Here is a 19,294-nt window from a genome sequence, read left to right on the forward strand (position 1 = left end):
AAGCCCTTTCCAAATTTGTCTGACACCAGTTAATTCAATCACTGAAACGAATACGAAGAGCAACGTTTGATTTCCAGATGTAATTTCTGATTCCAATGTCTGATACATCTCTCTGCAGCCTGTGACAAACTGTCATCTTCTACAATGAGTCTACAGAGGCCAGTGGACTCGCCAATCAGTAAGAGGCTCTCCGCTTCCACCGCTGCAATCACACATTCCCCTGATCGAGGCAAGTGGACTGTCTCTCCCTTTCCCATCTCCCCCGCTGCTTTACCCTTCCTTCTATTGTCCAGCTTTCTTTACATCATTGCTGCATCATATCTGGATTCTTCCTCTACCTCTCGGCATCACAAAACTGCAACTAAATACAAAATGTTATCATAAGTTGCAGTTCACGTTAACAACAGCAACATGTATTAAATATTAGTATAAACGAATAAAGAGTACTGCGCTACAAGTGACTAGGGCTAAGTGCCGTCCGTGATCCCAGCGTAGCGACTCAAAACTCCCTATGGTCGCAGATGGCAACTAATGCTAACTGACCAATTTGCCAATTTGCATATACTTAGAAGAGGAGAAGTGTATTGACCTTCTGTGTGCGTGTCCTGTGTTCATCAGGATGAAGGAGTGCGTGTCACTTTGAAACGCGTAGGTTAGATTTGACCCCATTGAGGCTCCATAGGCCAGTGACGTCACTCACTGCTTCGCAGTGTCGGCCATTTTCTCACGTGTATCCAGGGACGCCTCCGGCCGGGACGTCTCTGGCGCTACACGTAGCTACCACAGTCCTCACCTGCAGTACCCAAAGCCGCCGATATCACCTAGCACCCGCATACTTACCTTCCAAGCAGACGGAATCAGCCTTCCAACAGAGCGGACCTCTAGATGTACTGACCAGCCAGCTGAATCCAACGCAAGTAGCCCAGCAGCTCCGGGATCCCCATACGGCGGCACTCAGTAGGTAACGGAATATTACTAGTTACCATCTACTAATGCGGTGTACCAGTATAATATTACAAGCTCAGTAGGAGAGCCACAAGCAGTTGCACTACGCACACAGAAGGTCAATACACCTCTCCTCTTCTAAGTATATGCAAATTGGCAAATTGGTCAGTTAGCATTAGTTGCCATCTGCGACCATAGGGAGTTTTGAGTCGTTACGCTGGGATCACGGACGGCACTTAGCCCTAGTCACTTGTAGCGCGGTACTCTTTATTCGTTTATACTGGTCTTTTATTCTTGTTTGTCGGATTGGGCACATCATCTGACAGGAGTACCAGCGGCACTTGTGTAGCTCACATCTACAGTTATAGCGCCAGTGTATATTCTTTCATTTAATGTATTACCGGTAAATATTCTTTTGTGGTTTGAAATGTTATTTTAAGCAACTCCACAAGCTGGCAGCATAGCACACAGCAGTCTATGAAGGAGCTGGATATGGCAAACCCTTTGACATGTGTGAAGCATATTTTTCATATAATGTAGTTGCAAAGAACAAAGTAAAAATGAATCTGTATCATGATTGTCTTATTCCATTGTGAGTGAGCACATCTAGAAATTTGCCGCTGACACCTTACTTTTTTTTTGAAAGAATGTTTTTTTCTGACCAGCTGTTGTGTACCATAACTATAAAGTTTATCTAACGTTCTTTGTTTTTAACCTTCATTAGACCTCACATAATAAGTCCCCCAAGAATCATATGTCAATATATCCCAAGTAACCCTTTATTCACCAAACTCAGAAATATTAGCGTGATGAATCCGCACGTCACCACCCTGCCTGACGTCACTATTAAGTCAGACGGATCACATAGTGTAGCCTCCCCACTTGAACCAACGTGACATGCCCCACCCCCTGGGGGACACGTAAAGTCAGCTTGGTACTGTTTTACATAGACACCCCCTGTCTACACGGGCCCAGGGAGGCAAGAGGAGTGAGAGGATGCAGCCCACGCAGTCACTGATGTGGCACCACACTCACCCACAACCCTGACAGGCTGAGAGGTCCTTTTCACTAACACCAGTGAAACAGCGCCTGTTCAGACCGGTAGGACTGCCACCAGTTCCTCGTTAGATATAACCCAGTCCATTAACTGGATTACATCGGGGACAGAAAGCAGCCTCGGTAGCGTGGAAAGTTAAATCGAGAATATGGACATGTGGATTCGTAGATCGAGATGAGAGCATCCCAATGTTGTTACATATTTAATTGCCTTAGGGGCACACTAGACATTACACAGTACAAACACAATGAGTATACATATACAATGGTCAGATATGCAAATACGGGTGAACTACAAAAGATATGAGCAGGTGGATCAGGTCAATTACTGGTTTGATGCTCGACCGTATGTGCGCTGGGTCGTAGGGGGCATGGGCTGCCAGCTGATTCCTAGTTCTCTCACAACATGTTACTCGGTGGCCCCCATTTTCGAAGTGAGGTTTGTAGCTGCATCTCCCAAAACCTATAGAAAGATCATAACTTCCCAACGGAACGTCATAGGGTGGTGGTTCTTGCGCCGTTGTATATGGGCCCCCGTTATGCTTGGAGATCAAACACAGCATTGTTACCTGGCTCCTTCTAGCCATTCTACATATCGCCCCACCCTGGGGTGCTAGAATGGACTGAGACCCTGGAATGCGTACGGCCTGTTCCAGACATCTCGAAAATGTAACCTGTGTGTGGCGAGGATGTACAATAAGTCCATATTCTCGTTGTAAAATCATAGATGACTCAACAAAGCAGTTAGACCCCATAGTCTCCACAGGGGGTCTTCCTGTAGGAGCTTGGAGACTGCTTTCTGGTGAAGGTGTGAATTTCTTCTCTGAAACGGAGAAGGCTGGGCCCCTTTGCTGAGCCAAGTGACTTGTTACAGCTACACATGTTTTAGGAAGATTGTAAACTGCATTATTATTTGTGTGCACAGTACCTGGGTTTTATAAGTATAGTCTATATGGCAGTAATGCAATTTAAAATTCATGTTCTGCGACACCTATTGATATATATGTAGGAATATGTAATATGTAATTAGATTTACCATGAAGTCATGTTAGAGTAGTCATATGTGATGCATTGTTGAGCTATATGGACATATCATAAAGCTATACTGCAAATTGCTATCACATGTTGTATGCCAAATGCAGAGCATAAATTTGCATCAGCGGATGTTATTGATAGTCAAGCAGATGCAAATAATGAAATAAAAAATATCTAGAAAGAATAAATACCGATTGTATTAAGTTGGAGCAGTGCACCAGACAAGGTCCCAAGCGCACCTTTTCCGTGCATGGCACAAAGAGAATTGCAGCACCCTGTTTGCACCAAGATACATGCAAATATTGAATATATGAAATCTAAACTACGTTATTGTCATCCAGACTATACTTGTAAAACCAAGGCACTGTGCACACAAATTGGGTCATTTATGCGCCCATCAGTCAGCTCGTGCGTGTGTGCGTATATGGACAGATCACTCATAAGAGTCCATAAGACCAGTACGTTTCCAGTTCCCAGTGCCCCAGTCATTGTTACCATCCAGATGTAACTAGATCCTTTATATTCCCTTGTATTTGGCATGTAATGTGTGACCTTGAGGAGAGGAGCAGACACGTCTTTCGGATGTGTCGCAGTGCCTGTTGTTATTGGTGCGGTGCAGCAGACTGAACCGAGCATTGATCGCGGGAGCACGTGTAGGTGCCAGAACCGCAGTACATCTTTCTGGACCACTTATAAAGATGAGGTGTGCTGCTGAGATATGGATTACCAGTTTACTCCGCACTGGTTGCTGATTTAAGATGTTTATTTTTGGGGTAAATCCAGAAAGTTCCCTAGCAATAGGTTGACCTGTCTTTGTTTTATTAATTTCTTATTTTTGCATCTTTCATTTTCCATCATCCTTTTGTATTTTTTTTTTACGCAGATTTCATTTTGTTTAACGCAGTGTTTCATATTATGTTTTAACATTCATTACTTTGCTTCCATATTCTAGCCCATCGCATGTACCTTAGCCCTATGGAAAATTTCATTGTCAGTCGATTGCTCACACCAACACACTCCTCCTTAATCAGAAGCAGGAGTACCGCCATGCTTAACGAACCATGCCATGACATGTCAGGTAATGTGGGATGGAAATCGGAGGATTCATATATTTTATTATGCTTTCTTATATAGAAACAGCAATTTCCACAGCACTTTACATACATCATCATCACTGTCCCCAGTGGGGCTCGCAATCCAAATTCCCTCTCTGTATGTATTTGTAACATGGGAGGAAACCACGCAGTTACGGGGAGAAGATACAAACTCCTTACTGATGTTGTCCTTGGATTTGAAACCAGGACCCCCGTACTGCTAAGCAACAATGCTGCCCTGAATATAGCAGAAATTATGAAAGTTTCATCATAATGGGGAATATTACTCTGGGGATTATATGGAGTATCAAAAGCAAAAACAATGGGGATATATACACTCTTAGTATTAGGTCTACAAATGAGAACAAAATGAACAGAAAATGTATGTCAGCAGTGGGCAATTAATTTTCCAGAAGGGCTACACAACTAACCATAACTGTTGTGGAGGGCTGAACAAACTGAACAAATAAGTTGAAATTAATTTTTACTGAGTATTAACATTTAAAATTACAATTAATATTAATATAGAATAATAATTATAACTTATTATTGAGCAGAATTAAGTATTTTGACACTCTCCTATATGCCGTACGAGTCCACACATAGCCCCCTATGCACAGTATGAGCCCAGAGCACTGATTGATCACACAACAGATGCGATGTAATGATGTCACTGCATCATTCTGAGGATGCAGATGGCAGTGATGCTGCCCGTGGACCACTCTTGTCAGCCCTTTGGCTGTCTTGGCTCGTGAGAGGCATGTGTGTGGCCTATGGGGTCCATCATACAGTGTATTTCGGTTGTGGGCTTTGAGGTCCATCATACTGTGGGTGTGGGGGGCTGTGGAGTCCATCTTACTGTGTGTGTGTGTGTGTGTGTGCCTTTGGGGTCCATCATACTGTGTGGGGTCCATCTTACTGTGTGTGTGTGTGTGCCTGTGGGGTCCATCATACTGTGTGGGGTCCATCTTACTGTGTGTGTGTGTGTGTGTGTGTGTGTGTGTGGCAGGGGTGTAACTACAACAGGTGCAGGGGTTGCAATCGCACCCGGCCCTGGAGCCTAGGGGGCACTAAAAGTCCCTTTGGCCTATAGAAAAAGATTATTGCTATTAAAGATTTGAAATATTTGGGAGCCCCGTTGGAGCTTTTGCATCAGGGCCCATGAGTTTCAAGTTACGCCACTGGTGTGGGGCATTATAGTGTGTATGTGGAGGGGCTGTGCAGGTGGAGCTGTTGATCAAGGTGCAAGGGCTGAATAACAAACCATTATGATTTATAAAAGAGAAATTATATGGATTTGATTATCTGCCACTGATAATACATGATACAATAAGCCCTAACGCGGCATGTATTAGCAGTGGCAGCTTGTCAACATGACATTTTATTATTCAGCATAATTAACATTACTGTAAATTAATAATAATGGTAATATTGAATTAAGTTTGTTTTTTGGTTTGTCCCTCCACCACAGTCAGTGTCGCATGAGGCTCGGTATAAAAATTACTTGTCCACCCCTAACTTAGAGGGAATAGTACCAAACAAAAACAAGTCCTTAAACCTTGTGTCTCTTGGATGTGAATTCCTTGGCATATCCTGTAATCAGCCCGTATTTCATTTATTACTTAATTTTTATCTCTTCATTCAAACTTTTTTTTTGTTTTCTTCATTCATAGTTCTTTTGAGTTACCGTACATTTTTTTTTATCCTTGTAAAATTGTTCACAGCCTAATTGTGATAGCAGCAACTTGCTGATCACAAAGCGACCACATTCATTTACAGCGCATTGCAATGTAGCAGTGGCATAGCGCAAACTTTGGCCCGCTTGACGTGTATGGCAGCCAAAGTTGGCTTGTAGCCCCAGCCAAACAGCAGCAGTATAGTATAATGGCACATCCACGTTACTAGTCCACAGGCTAAATCGAATATGTGTGGTCTTGGCTACCAGGCGTAGTTGGAGGATGTAAGCAAGCGGTATGAATAAGAGCTGAATACTTGGTTTGTTTTGATTTGTTAGTCTTCTATGATGGCGACATCTTCCAGATGAATTAATGATCCTGACCACCCTTCATAGTGCGTCTTTGTTTAAGCTCCAGGTATTGAATCTCACAAACTTGTGTCCAATATAAACACGATCTATAGGCAATGAGATGGGAGAAATAACAAAGTGCAATGTGATACAGCTCGTTACTAAAATGGACTTGTTATTTACACATTTATGTGTTTCCCCTTTTCTTTTTCTCCATGAACTTCTTCCTATATGTTCCTTTACCTCTTGGCTTTACACTATAACTCTTTAGTCTTCCATGTGTGTCCTCGTGTAGCCCCTGCTAGCCCTCTTAAATCTCCTTTCAAATCTTCACCTGCTCGGAGCGCCGATAGAAGAAAGACCGTAACGTCTCCTAATGGAACTGAGGGAATCAAGACCCCTACGTCTCCAGAGTCCATACAAGTATGTGACCCCCTTCTATTCTGCAGCCTTCATGTTGGTTATACTCTCATAATCCATTAAGACTTTGGAAAATTGTCCCAAATTGTCACAGTAAGGTGGAAGTTTTGTTGTTTGTGGGTTTGTTTTTTTCTTTAAACCTAAGAAACAATCACCAGAAGTTTGCATGTTACTCATCATCTCAGAGTATGACCTGTATTCCTAGACTATATTATGCGTCTTTTATTATTGCTTTATCATCTCCACCCTAATATTTTCTCATTTGGTGCAATATTATAGCCAGAAAAGTTAAAGAGAGAAAAGCGATCATCAACTCCTGTGCCAGCCTGCGCCTTAAGTTCTCCAGTTCGAAGGTCTGAGTCTCCTGCAACACTGTCCAAGAGATCATCGTCTCCTGCCACACCGAAGTATGAACACCCGTCCCATATATTTGTCTAGGCTGAGCTGGCTCCGTAGACTTATCTGTACCCTTATATTTATATCAACATTAAATACATATGCATACAACTTGGCCTCAAGCATTGCTAGTAAAGAAGCACTCCTCCTCCTCTTCCCATCAAAGTTTTTATCCTCTTAATATATTGCAGTCATCATATTATATATATATAACACTGTGTACTTACAATTGCTCTTTTTGCCTTTCTACCCAGTTAATTATTCTCTTTTCCATTTGGTTTATGACATCATCTGATTAAAAAGAGAACTTAGAAGGATTCAGCTAGTCTGTGTAGAAACAGGAAGACTCTTTTTCTGTGCGTGAGTCATCATTAAAACTACAATTCTACATCACTGCAAAGTCCCTGCCAGCTGAGCAGCTGGATCAGGAGTTGAATAGGGGGTGGAGCGAAGCGGACAGGGACTTTTCAGTGATGTAGAATTGCAGTTCTAATGATTAATGTAGGGGGAAAAAGCTATCCGGTTTCTACATAGAGCTAAGAAGTATTAAGCTAGTTTGTTTTTAATCATGTGATGCTGATGAAGATTCCAGGATATCAGAGAAGTTCTTTGAAAAAGTTTTATTTGGACAGATTTTAAACTCAACGCGTTTCAGAGTCACACAGGACTTCGTCCTCAGGACTAAACCTAATGGGTATCATGTAGAGTCTGAACAGTTTTATGTGCAATCATTTTGAAAAAAAATGCCAAACAGGGCACATAACATTTCAAAGTTCATGTATTAGTGTTTCAAACAGAGATAACTTACCATTTTATAAAAATACCAACAACATTAAATGCATTAATTACATTAATATATAACAATTAAATAAGCAAATTCAATAAAAAAAAATGGGTAAAAACATTCATGTCATGAAATAAAATCATCAGCAGCGCAGGTGCAGACACATCTTACCAGGATCTACAATTTTCTTCGGTCTTTTGACCCGTGTCCTGCTGCAGCTGTCTTATACATTTAATATGTTGCAAATTTGCAGCTCAATCAAGTGAGCGTAATACTTCCTTATTTTGATCCCATTTTCGTTAACAGGTAAGACCCTATTTTGCACCTGTTTTGCTCCACAGCATCTCGACTACATTTAATCAAGTGATGTCAAAGACCTAATGGAAAAGAGGACAATTAGCTGAGTAGAAACAAAAAATGAGCAATTGTAAGTACACCGTGCTTGGGAGGAGGAGGAGTGTTTCTATAAAGACGACCTGTACGTCGCAATGGCATTTCTGTTTTTAGCATTGTTAGTTTATGGAGAATAAAAGTCGTTACTAAAACTTCTTTTCTTAAAGCTGTGTGTTCTACCATTCATTTTTTCCTTTCTATGAAATTTATAAACTGGCAAAGGGGCATTCAGATTTCCCTTGTAAAAAAGGAGGCTTCACATAGTCTTACATTGTCTAGTCCTAGCAGTGTCAGGCTTTGAAGGTGCTACATAGTGGATGCTTTCCTGAAACGGAAAGTACTTGCAAGCAGCATAATACAAAGAATAGCAGGTTTACCCAGAATCCTTTGCAGTAGGCGGAGCTATGCAAATCATCTCTCTCCACCCCTGTCTAATCCACAGCGCTTGGAACCGCCAAGCGTGCAATGCTGCGGATTAGTTTCTAAATTTACACAGCCAACCAATTCCTACCTGTGGACACGTGTTTCGGGCTTTAGGCCCTCATCAGCACAGGGCTGGAATTGGTTGGCTGTATGGAGTGGGGCTCGGTGAGCAAGCGATACATATATGCTAGCCACCTTAGGGAGAGACCCAAGTTGGGCTAAATGTAGCGGGACGAAAGAGACCGAAAAGCCCTCTACTTAAAGGAAATACATAGTGGATGCTTTCCTGAAACGGAAAGTACTTGCAAGCAGCATAATACAAAGAATAGCAGGTTTACCCAGAATCCTTTGCAGTAGGCGGAGCTATGCAAATCATCTCTTTCCACCCCTGTCTAATCCACAGCGCTTGGAACCGCCAAGCGTGCAATGCTGCGGATTGCTGCGGGGTGGAAAGAGATGATTTGCATAGCTCCGCCTACTGCAAAGGATTCTGGGTAAACCTGCTATTCTTTGTATTATGCTGCTTGCAAGTACTTTCCGTTTCAGGAAAGCATCCACTATGTATTTCCTTTAAGTAGAGGGCTTTTCGGTCTCTTTCGTCCCGCTACATTTAGCCCAACGTAGGCTTTGAAGGAACATGCTTGACTGACTAGAGTGTATGCTTTCAGGAGGAATAACAGTAATAATAAAGCAACGGTCTAACCAATAATCACTGCTCGAGAATTATCATTTTGGAAATGCCATTAGTAACTAAAACAAAGGTGTCTTTTTTTTTTTTTTTTTTTTTTTGCCTTTTTATTTTCCAATTCTGATTGCAAGAAAAAGGAAACTATATTTTTTGGTATTATACAGCTTGAATATCGATCCAGTGTTAAATGGGAACCAACTTACAGGCTGCTATGTATAAATAATTATTTTTTACCATAGCGCTCCTAAATTGCTAAACCCAAAGATGGAACTTGTTATGCCCCCTAAACACTGGCATCTGCAAGAAGAGGTACAATACAAGAGGTATTGCCCCTATGCCGAACTCTGGGTTTGTTACTTTAGAAACCATTGCACATACCCAGTTTGTCATTCTTGTAACTGAATAGCAATACTGTAACGATTCTATGTTTTCACATACTTCGGTCTAACTTGGTATCTTCTCACTTTCAGATCGCTTTCCAAATCTTACTCGCATTCCCCAGCCAGGAACAACAAGCAACACCCAGCATCCCCTGTCAAGTATAAATCGAGTCCAAGTCCGAGCCAGGATACACCAAAGAAGAAGGCCGAGAAACATCAGACCTCGCCCAAAACAGAAGAACATCCGGCGGAGTCTAAACCTGACAAAGCTGCTTCCCCTGGAGAGAAGAAAGAAACAAATGAAGGTCAGTGCTTAATAGTCAAGATAACAAAAAGTGTCTTCCTGTAATTAGTAATATTATTATGTTCCAACAGTGAAGTGATGGAATTAGAAAGCACAAAAATTAATGGGTTGAAATGTATCCATTTAACGGCTGCTGTGGTGTAGAACAATAGTGTAAAGTATGAGGAGACTACATTTAATCATCTCTAAAACCCAGAATCCTTTTGTGAATGGAAGGTTTGGTCCCTTTAATTCTTTATACGAACACATGAAGGGATCGCTCACACTGGCGTACCTTCTCTCACGAGAGGGAATTGGGCTGATAATGCTAATGACCATAATCGGCTCAGACTCTGAGTTTGATCAGAGTATCACCAGATTCTCTCTCATGAGACAATCGCATCACTGGTGTGGAGAAGACGGAGAACGTGATTTCTCCATTGCCTCAGTGAAGGTCTATCAGACCGCACTTGGATGATATCAGAGCGCAGTTCGATGTTTCACACGCACCCATAGACTTGTATGGGTGTGTGTGATCCGAATACCGGAGCCGCACGCTTGTTTTCTCATGTCGAATCTGCATGATAAAATAATGGCTGATCTGCACTGCCCCATAGTATAACATTGGGCCGAGGGCTATCCGATAAAACATCAGATAGCACTCAGCTGTGTTATACCCTGGAGTGAGCATACCCCAAGACTTGCATTGTTATTGAGAATATTTTGTTCCCGTCTTTAGGCTTCAGCAAGATGACAGCGGGTACAACTGACGCAGATGAGGCAGCAAAAATCCTAGCAGAGAAAAGGCGTCAAGCCCGTCTGCAGAAAGAGCAGGAAGAACAGGAGAGACGTGAACGCGAAGAAGTAGAGCGGTGTGTCCGGAGTAACTTAGAAGCTCAATATGTTTATAGTTTTTGCTGTTGTATTAGGGCTCATTCAGTTGTCGAGGTTTTTTTGCATACACATTTTCTCAGATAGATTTCGTACCTATTGTAACATGGAGCTCTTCACATGTACATGGATTTTTCACGGACTGAGTGATCCTCACAAAATTACCACGTCATGTCCAATTTTGATCCAAGTTTCAAATCAGTCTGACCATGCAATGCAGGTCTATGGTGCTATCTAAAAATCAGACCGTACTTGTGCGGCCTCTGTGTGCTCTCTGATTTTTATGGATTGTTTGATGGGGGAAAAGCTTAAACCTTCACTTTTTTTTTTGCTTTTTTTCATCTGAGAAAAGCTGTTTAACACTGACCAAACTGTGATAAAAAAAAATATTAAAACTCAGACCATCTTTTGTATACGTGGAAAAAGTGACGTCTGAATGAACCTTTAGGAGATGGATGAGGGTGGCTGGTTGTTAGTACAGAAGTATAATATAAGGATAATATGAAGTTTGATGCAAGGTTCAATATTCTTAGGGTTTATTCTGGGGAATATATATATATATATATATATATATATATATATATATATATATATACATACATATATATATATATATAGATAGATAGATAGATAGATAGATAGATAGATAGATAGATAGATATCCCTGCAACAGACAAGCCTTCAAAAGGCAATGCCAGCAGAAAACTAAAACTTATCAGATCCCAAATAGGGGCACCTCAGAAATCATTTTCATTCCATAAAAACTAGGTTTATGTAGTTTGTCAGGTTGGTATCCATGGTCCTTGCATGGAGTTGATGAACAACTAAAAAATAAAATTGCTTAGTTCCATTGCCCAAAAATGGCCACCTTTTTAAAGGGTTAAAAAGTAGCCAGGTGCCCAATGAAAAGGTATCTAGGTGGCTCCTCGTCAGCTTGTTCCTGCAGTCTAGATGACTGTTCTTCCCCGTTCTCTGAAACACCACAGCCCTTCAGGGTAAGGTTAGGTTAGGTTAGGTTAAGCGAGCGTGTTTTCAGTCAGTGTGCTGTCCATTTTTTTCTTTTTTCTCAACTGGCACACAGATCCATTTTTAAAAATCGATTCATGCATGGATCAATGAAAGTCTACGGGTCAATGTCTCCGGTCCGTGAGACTTGGAGTAAGTCCTATTCTCATCCGTTTTGCGGATCAGACTCTGCGATTAAAGTCTATGGGGATCCGTATGATACGGATGAAGCACGGAAGACAAATTTTGTACTTTGTTGTTCCATCCGACCTTCACCCATTTAATTGATCCAGTAAGAGTTAATGGTTAAAAAAAAACCTAAAATGACAGCTGAGAAAAAAATCGATTTCTCTCGGATAGGAACACTCACACAGTTGTGTCAATACAGCCTTTGATCCAAAGGGTAACGTTTCTCCTTTAAGGCATGTAATGCTCCTCTGGGAAATTAAATATGCAAATTGTTGCTTCAGAGAAGAAGAATTCAACTAGAAATCTAGTGCCTCCTATTCGAAGTAGCAGTCCTAAAAGTAAATAGCGACCCTTTTATGAACCTTGTCACGTGACTTAGGATAAAAACCAAGCCAGATACTCAGTTTACAGACACTGTGTTTCAGGGTACTGCCCCTCGTCAGTACAAAGTGTGAGATCTGGTTTGACTGGGTGAGAGGCTTTCTGACCGGGATCCAAGGGGTAATGTTTCTCCTTGTGGAGAGTGACATGTCAAGCCTGACATGCTGTTGTGAGGAGACTTTTAAGCCTTGCAATGCTCCTCTGGGAAATTAAATAACCGATGAGGGGCAGCACAACAAAACACTGTGTCTGCAAATTGAGTATCTGGTTTGGCTTTTTCCAAAGTCATATTGCAAAACTCATTTAAGGGTTGATATTTACTTTTAGAATTTCTGCTTCCAATAGGTGGCGCTAGGGTTCTAGTCCTCTTCCTCCCTGCATATTTAATGCAGCCTTACAAGCATCACAATCAGTCACGTGCACGATGTCAGTATTTTTCTGAACCCGACATAAAACATAGATGTCTGCAAGTCTGTCCCTGATTCATGCTGCCCAGGACCCAACCCTCTAATGCTGATCGTGACACTGAGTATATTTCCTCATAAATTATTTTTGGTAAGCGTGGCACACTCTTATATTCTTTATTTTTATTTTGTATCTCACTTTTGATCCTCATGCACAGGCAGGAGATGGAAGAAACCAAAAGGAAGGCTGACGAGGAACGGCGTCGCTTAGAAGAAGAAGCACGACTTCTGGCCGAGAGAAAAAAACAAGAGGTAGAAGAAGCCAGAAGGAAATTAGAAGAAGAGGCAAAGACGAGAGCAGAGGACGAACGGCTGCGGAAGGAAGCACAAGAGAAGCAGTTACAGGCCTACTTGGAAAAACAGGTTAATGAGATATTACATTATATAAGCAGCATCCGACGCTTGAAAAACTGCAGTGTCATCTGGACAGAAGACCCCCACATCTACACACCCTAACAAAGCCTCATGCTTTACATCCACACCGGGATACCAAATACTCGTTGCCGAATATTCTGTAGAACCTGATGATCCCATTATTGTGGTTATTGTGTATTTATGCAGCATAGCAAAGCTGCCGGGTCTTAGCATGCCAATATCAGGTGTGCTAGTGACATCTGTCACTGCAGGGAGTTGGTTTCTCTGTAACTGGGGCTCTGCTCCAGTTACAGTGGAAAAAAATAGAAATAAAAAAAAAATGTTCCAAGATGTATGCAAACACTCGATATGTGAAATTGAAACTGCATTACTGCTATATAAAATATATTTATGAAATTTATAACACAGAAAATAATTACGAGCAAACGTGCACGTGTATATGTATATATATATTTGTGTAATATTTTATTATTATTATTATTATTATTATTTTTATTTTAAGCAGCTTTCCATTATTTATTTTATATAGTGTGATATTATGGAGGCCATTGTACGATGTTGCTGTTTGTAAAACATTTTATTCGTGCTTTAAATTCACCAATGCTCCACATCATGGATTTTACAGAAGGAAGAGGCTGAAGTAAAGGCGAGAGAGGCAGCAGAATCTTTGAGAGTTGAGAGGGAGCAAATCATACAGCAGATAGAACAAGAACGTCTGGAGAGAAAAAAGGTATATACTTGTATACCTTGAGATATATGTGAAATATCTGTGTGAGTATTAAATTTGCCTAAATAGATTGCTTCCTATGTTGTATTCTCACATTTCTCTATACTGGTTAGAGTTTCAGGTTTTTTTCTCTAAATCCTCCGCATAGGTTTCAATTATAACTATAACCACCACTAGAGGGCATATTGGTGTTATTGAGACGAATGTATACTTAGTATGCAATAAGCTCCCTCTAGTGGTGGCAGAACTTTGAGTTAACTTTATGCTAAGGATTTGGAGGTCAGTGACAGAAATATAGAGTTTTAAATAATACACAGTGCCAGCAAATAAAAATCTTTAAAAGTTCAACGAAACGACAAAATATCAATATTGATGTCACTCTTACATATTCATGATTATATCTATATATATATATAATTATATTATATATAGATATAATCATGAATATGTAAGAGTGACATGAATATTGATATTTTGTCGTTATATTTTGTTGTTGTTATATTTATTTATATAGTGCCCATCTATTACATGATATCCTTCTAGGCGGGGCAGGGAGGGGCCCCCAGCCAGTGGCGCCCAACGCCGCCCCCATCCCACATTGTGCATTCAACTTATCGACATCATAGACGCCGATATAGTTGAAAGCAGTGATGGAGGAGAGAGCGTCGGCTGATGCTCCCTCTCCCATCACTTTCGCTCTACTTGTGACGCAGCGGAGCTGATGAGAACCAAGCAGAGCCTGCAGCGGCACGGGGAATGAGGAGGAGAGGTGAGTATTGTATATGTATACTGTGTATATACGTGTATGTGTGTACTGTGTGGGCTACAATATATGTGTGTGTGTGTGCTGCATTTACTATGTGTGGGGGTTGCATTACACTGTGTGGGAGGGGCTTCACTATACTGTGTGTGTAGGTGGGCTGCATTATACTGTGTGTGTATGTGTGTGCATCTGCATTATATAGTGTGTGTGTGGGACTGCAGTATACACTGAGGGGCTGCATTATACCCAGAGGGGGCTGCATTATACTATGTGTGTGTGTGACTGCAGTATACTCTGTGGGGGCGGCATTATACTCTGAGGGGGGCTGCATTATACTGTGTGGGGAGGCTGCATTATACTGTGTATGAGGGGCTGTATTATACTGTGTGGAAGGGGCTTCACTATACTGTGGGGGGGCTGGATTATATTGTGTGGGGGCTGCATTATACTATGAGTTTGTCTGCATTATAGTGGGTGTGGGTATGTATATGTGTAGAGGGCTGCATTGTACCCTGAGGGGGCTGCATTATCTCTGAAGGCTGCATTATACTCTGAGGGTGGGCTGCAGTATACTCTATCAAGGACCATGGGACCTGCATTATATTGTATTGAGGACTATTTGTCCCCATCATTCTTCCTCAGCCGTTGTAAAGAAACTCGGGAACAAGTGTCTAACTACTTCAATGTTGCCGATCATGCTTGTTTAACGGCCTGAACTCAGCACTTGTACATACAACCAAAATGTTTCTGTCTGATGGTGCACCATGTGAACATTTGGGGCCCCACTTTAAACATTTGCCCACTTTGTCTAAAACTAGCCCTGATTGTAGGAAATCTTGCCAGCTGTTGGAGCTCATATATGTTTTTTTCCAGTAGTTCCTAACAGGTTTTTATGCTAACAATTTCCACCATTATGAGGCTTGTTTTTCTACCACATAATTAAACTACCAAGTTAATTTTATTCAGCACATTACAAATGCTCTGACACCAAATTTGTAGAAGTTGTAATAAAACGAGTAATTACTGCTCTTGCTTATTTTCATAATTTTTCTGCTGTTTACAGTCATTTCTTTATGAGGTGAACTGTTCTAAAAGCACACCCTGGGCCGTTAAAGCCTTGTCATCTGCCATGTTAACCGGTCCTTGTCATTCCATCTGCATTTCACAGAGCAGACAGATCTTCCACTTTGTCAAACATCTTTAATTTGTAAATGTTTTTGCTCCTAGAGGATTGATGAAATCATGAAAAGAACAAGGAAGAGTGAGGTGATGGAGTCCAAGGTACGTGTATCTAACCACACATCTGCAAGAATGCAGAATTAACCTCTTGTGCTCACCACAGGTATGCATATGTCACTGCCATTGTCTGATCATTGCAAAACCATAGCAAAATATTTAACTGTGGTTATAGTAAACTGTTATTGTAAAATGGGATATAATTTTAGGGAGGTTGTATGGAGGTGAGGGGAATACGGGCATGTTAAAGGGAATCGGACAGCAGGTTTTTCTACCTCACTTGAGAGTAGCAGGACGTAGGAAAAGAGACCCTGAATCCAGCGATGTATCACTTAGATTACTGGGTGCAGCCGTTCTGACACAATCACCGTTTTTAGATGCAGCATAAAGCAGAGGTATGAAAGCTAACCCCGCCCACACCACAGCTTTCTGTGTACATTGTATATTGACAGTGAGCTGCTTATCACAGGTGGGGTGTGATTGGACCAGGGCTCACGCAGGCACCAGTCTGTTTAGTGATAATCTTCTGTTGATAAAACACTCATTGTACTGAAACAGCACACAGACTAATAAGTGACACTTCACTGACATCAGTGTCTCAGCCCCTATCTCATGCCATCCTCAGATTAGATAGCAAAAACCTGCTGACGGATTCCCTTTAAGAAGGGCAGGCTGGAGTAGAAGGGGTGTGGAGACAAGCTTGTAGTGCGGAGCTAGGTCATACAGGTGAATTACAGGCTAGGTTATAATATGCATTGTAGACCACAGTAATGCGATCACTAAAAAAAATTATTTCTAATTGTCACTCATAGCATTAAAATATTATGACATGAACTTGGAATATCCAGTACACGTAATGTTTATGGTACGCAGGGATGGAGCTGAGCAATGCTGCTTTTTTCTGAAGCCACTATTTGATCCGATGGTTAGAAAATATTTGTCGGCCAGTCCAATATAAGATCATAAGGAACTAATAAGTCAGTGTAAGTACTGTACATGGTGGCTTTTATGAGTCCTTTAGCAGCAATGGTGTAACCTCTAGACTAAGCCGTTCTGTGCACGATTATCTCAATTACGTGTCTTATTATATCCCAGAAGGAAGAGACTAAAACAGATGTTCAGCTGCCTTTAAATAGTGAAACCATTGAAAACCATGATGAAAAAGGTAAAATCACTTTCTTGAGCCATCTGAATGACTTTGGCTGCTTCGGAAATAAAAGTGGTATTTGAGGGGTGGGGATGTTGCCTCAGTTCATGTTTCGCTGTGTCCTCAGTGGTGCTTAAAGCTTTTACCGCATTAGTAGTCATTTGTTACATGTTGGTGCATCTAGATGATATCATCTCACATTGTATATAAGGTCTAATGCCCATAGTAAGATTATCACCCTGCCACCCCACGACCCTGGCATGTTTCGCCAGATGATGCGTCTGCTTTTTCAGGGACTAATTGGACAATGGCCAATTATTGGCAAATAATACTAATAGGGATGTTTTTGGTTCTGAGTTTTTTTTTGGCCATAATTGTAAGTCTCGTTGTCCATAATTGGCCATTGCCCCCTTTTTTAACTTGAAGAAGCCGCAGCATGATCTGGTGAATAATGTCTGAAGGGCACTGTATGATCATCTTTAATATGATGTAAAACTGGAGAAAGGCAGAGATAAATCCACACTGCCAATATTATAAGATGCAGTAGGAAATTGGAGATGTAAATGTTGTTTTTATTTATCAACTCGTTTTGAAGCACTCCTGCTCTTTCTTCAGATCTTTTTATATGGACAGAAGATCTTATATACAAAGCGAGATGATATAATCTAGATACAGTGATCTGAAGATTTCTGCATCACCTACGATGCCTTGAAATATGAATTTTTCCACGTTACGTCCACAAACTTCAATGTATTGTATTTGGATTTTCTGTGACTTACCAATACAAAGTAGCAAATATTTTGTGAAGTGTGAAGGAAATGATACATGGTTTTCTAAATATTTTAAAAATATAAATCTGAAAATTGTGACATGCATTTGTATTCAGCCCCTTTGTTAGAACCACCTTTCACTGCAATTACTGCTACAAGTCTTTTGGGGGTCTGTCTCCACTAGCTTTGAACATCTAGAGGTGACATTTTTGCCCATTCTTCTTTGCACATTCGCTGTAGCTCAGTGAGATTGGATGGAGATCGTCTGTGAACAGCAATTTTCAAGTCTTGTCACAAATTCTCAATGGGATTTAAGTCTCGACTGTGATTGGGGCATTCACACATATGAATATGCTTTGATCTAAACCATCCCTTGTAGCTCTGGCAGCATGTTTAGGGTCTTTGTCCTGGTGGAAAGTGAACATACGCCCCAGTCTCTTGCAACATTATACTACCACCATGTTCGGTGGTAGGGATGTTGTTTTCAGGGTGATGTGCAGTGTTAGTATCATTTCTTATACCAACACAAAGTAGCAAGTATTTGTGAAGTGTAAGTCACTTAAAATTCCAATAAAACAGATTTAAATTTGTGGATGTAACGTGGAAATGTGCACAGGGTATGAATACTTTTTCAAGACACTACATGTGTCAAATAATAACTAGTAAGGTGGTATTTTTATGTTGGCAAACGCAAAGGGTCTCACAATTATAGGGAGATCTTTTTGTTTTAAGGAATATAATAATAAAAGTTAAGTGTTCATATATGACCTGCTAGTAAATAATGATATGGAAAATTTAATTTATTTGCATGCAGCAAAATTAGAATGAATATTGAACATTAACTCCTTCAAACAAATTGGGTATTTTTTATTTTTTTTGTTATTAATGGTAGTGATTAGAGTCGACATCGGGGTTTCAGTCACTTATGACTGAAACCATGCAAATCTGTTCTTGGATTTAAAAAAAAAAAAAAAAAAAAAGTGAGAACCCCCAAAAGAGACCTATGAGGCTATGTTCCCAGAATGAGTTTTTGGTGAGGTTTACAAACTGTTTATTTTGGAAAAATTGCAAGTAACCTATTATACTTAATGGCTCCAGAAAATCTCAAATACTCACCAAAAGCTCATTGTGGGAACATAGCCTAAATAAGGCATGAAGTCAATTCACAATCTGTTGGATGACACGTGCATCTTGGTGAATGGTCAGGACCTTATACTTATTCTGATGGTGAAAAAAACAAAAAATTAGATAACTAGATACCGTGTAGCCAAAGGCTTAACCCCTTACCGACATGGCACTTTTCCATTTTTGCGCTTTTGTTTTTTTCCTCCGCTTCTTTCAAGGCCCATAACTATTTTTATGTTACCATTGATATATCTGTAGGTGGGCTTGATTTTTTTTTTTGTGGGATGAGTTTTAGTCG

At 40.8% G+C, this 19,294-nt stretch overlaps 1 protein-coding gene across 11 annotated transcripts in view; it reads left to right on the forward strand.

Moving 5' to 3' along the window:
• Nucleotides 1-19,294, forward strand: part of MAP7D2 (MAP7 domain containing 2) — a 155,587-nt gene that overhangs the window by 120,687 nt on the left and 15,606 nt on the right. For 6 of the 11 annotated variants that reach the window (XM_069761496.1, XM_069761502.1, XM_069761494.1 and 3 more), the window contains 10 exons: nucleotides 119-229; nucleotides 3,989-4,114; nucleotides 6,428-6,579; nucleotides 6,856-6,983; nucleotides 9,731-9,945; nucleotides 10,663-10,795; nucleotides 13,012-13,216; nucleotides 13,854-13,958; nucleotides 15,946-15,999; nucleotides 17,050-17,119. In XM_069761496.1, coding sequence (XP_069617597.1) covers nucleotides 119-229; nucleotides 3,989-4,114; nucleotides 6,428-6,579; nucleotides 6,856-6,983; nucleotides 9,731-9,945; nucleotides 10,663-10,795; nucleotides 13,012-13,216; nucleotides 13,854-13,958; nucleotides 15,946-15,999; nucleotides 17,050-17,119 — 1,299 coding nt within the window. The remainder of the gene's footprint in view (nucleotides 1-118; nucleotides 230-3,988; nucleotides 4,115-6,427; nucleotides 6,580-6,855; nucleotides 6,984-9,730; nucleotides 9,946-10,662; nucleotides 10,796-13,011; nucleotides 13,217-13,853; nucleotides 13,959-15,945; nucleotides 16,000-17,049; nucleotides 17,120-19,294) is intronic. The other 5 variants (XM_069761497.1, XM_069761503.1, XM_069761501.1 and 2 more) reach the window with 1 other exon arrangement.

Source organism: Ranitomeya imitator, chromosome 3 (assembly GCF_032444005.1).
Source record: "Ranitomeya imitator isolate aRanImi1 chromosome 3, aRanImi1.pri, whole genome shotgun sequence".
Taxonomy (NCBI): Eukaryota; Metazoa; Chordata; class Amphibia; order Anura; family Dendrobatidae; genus Ranitomeya; species Ranitomeya imitator.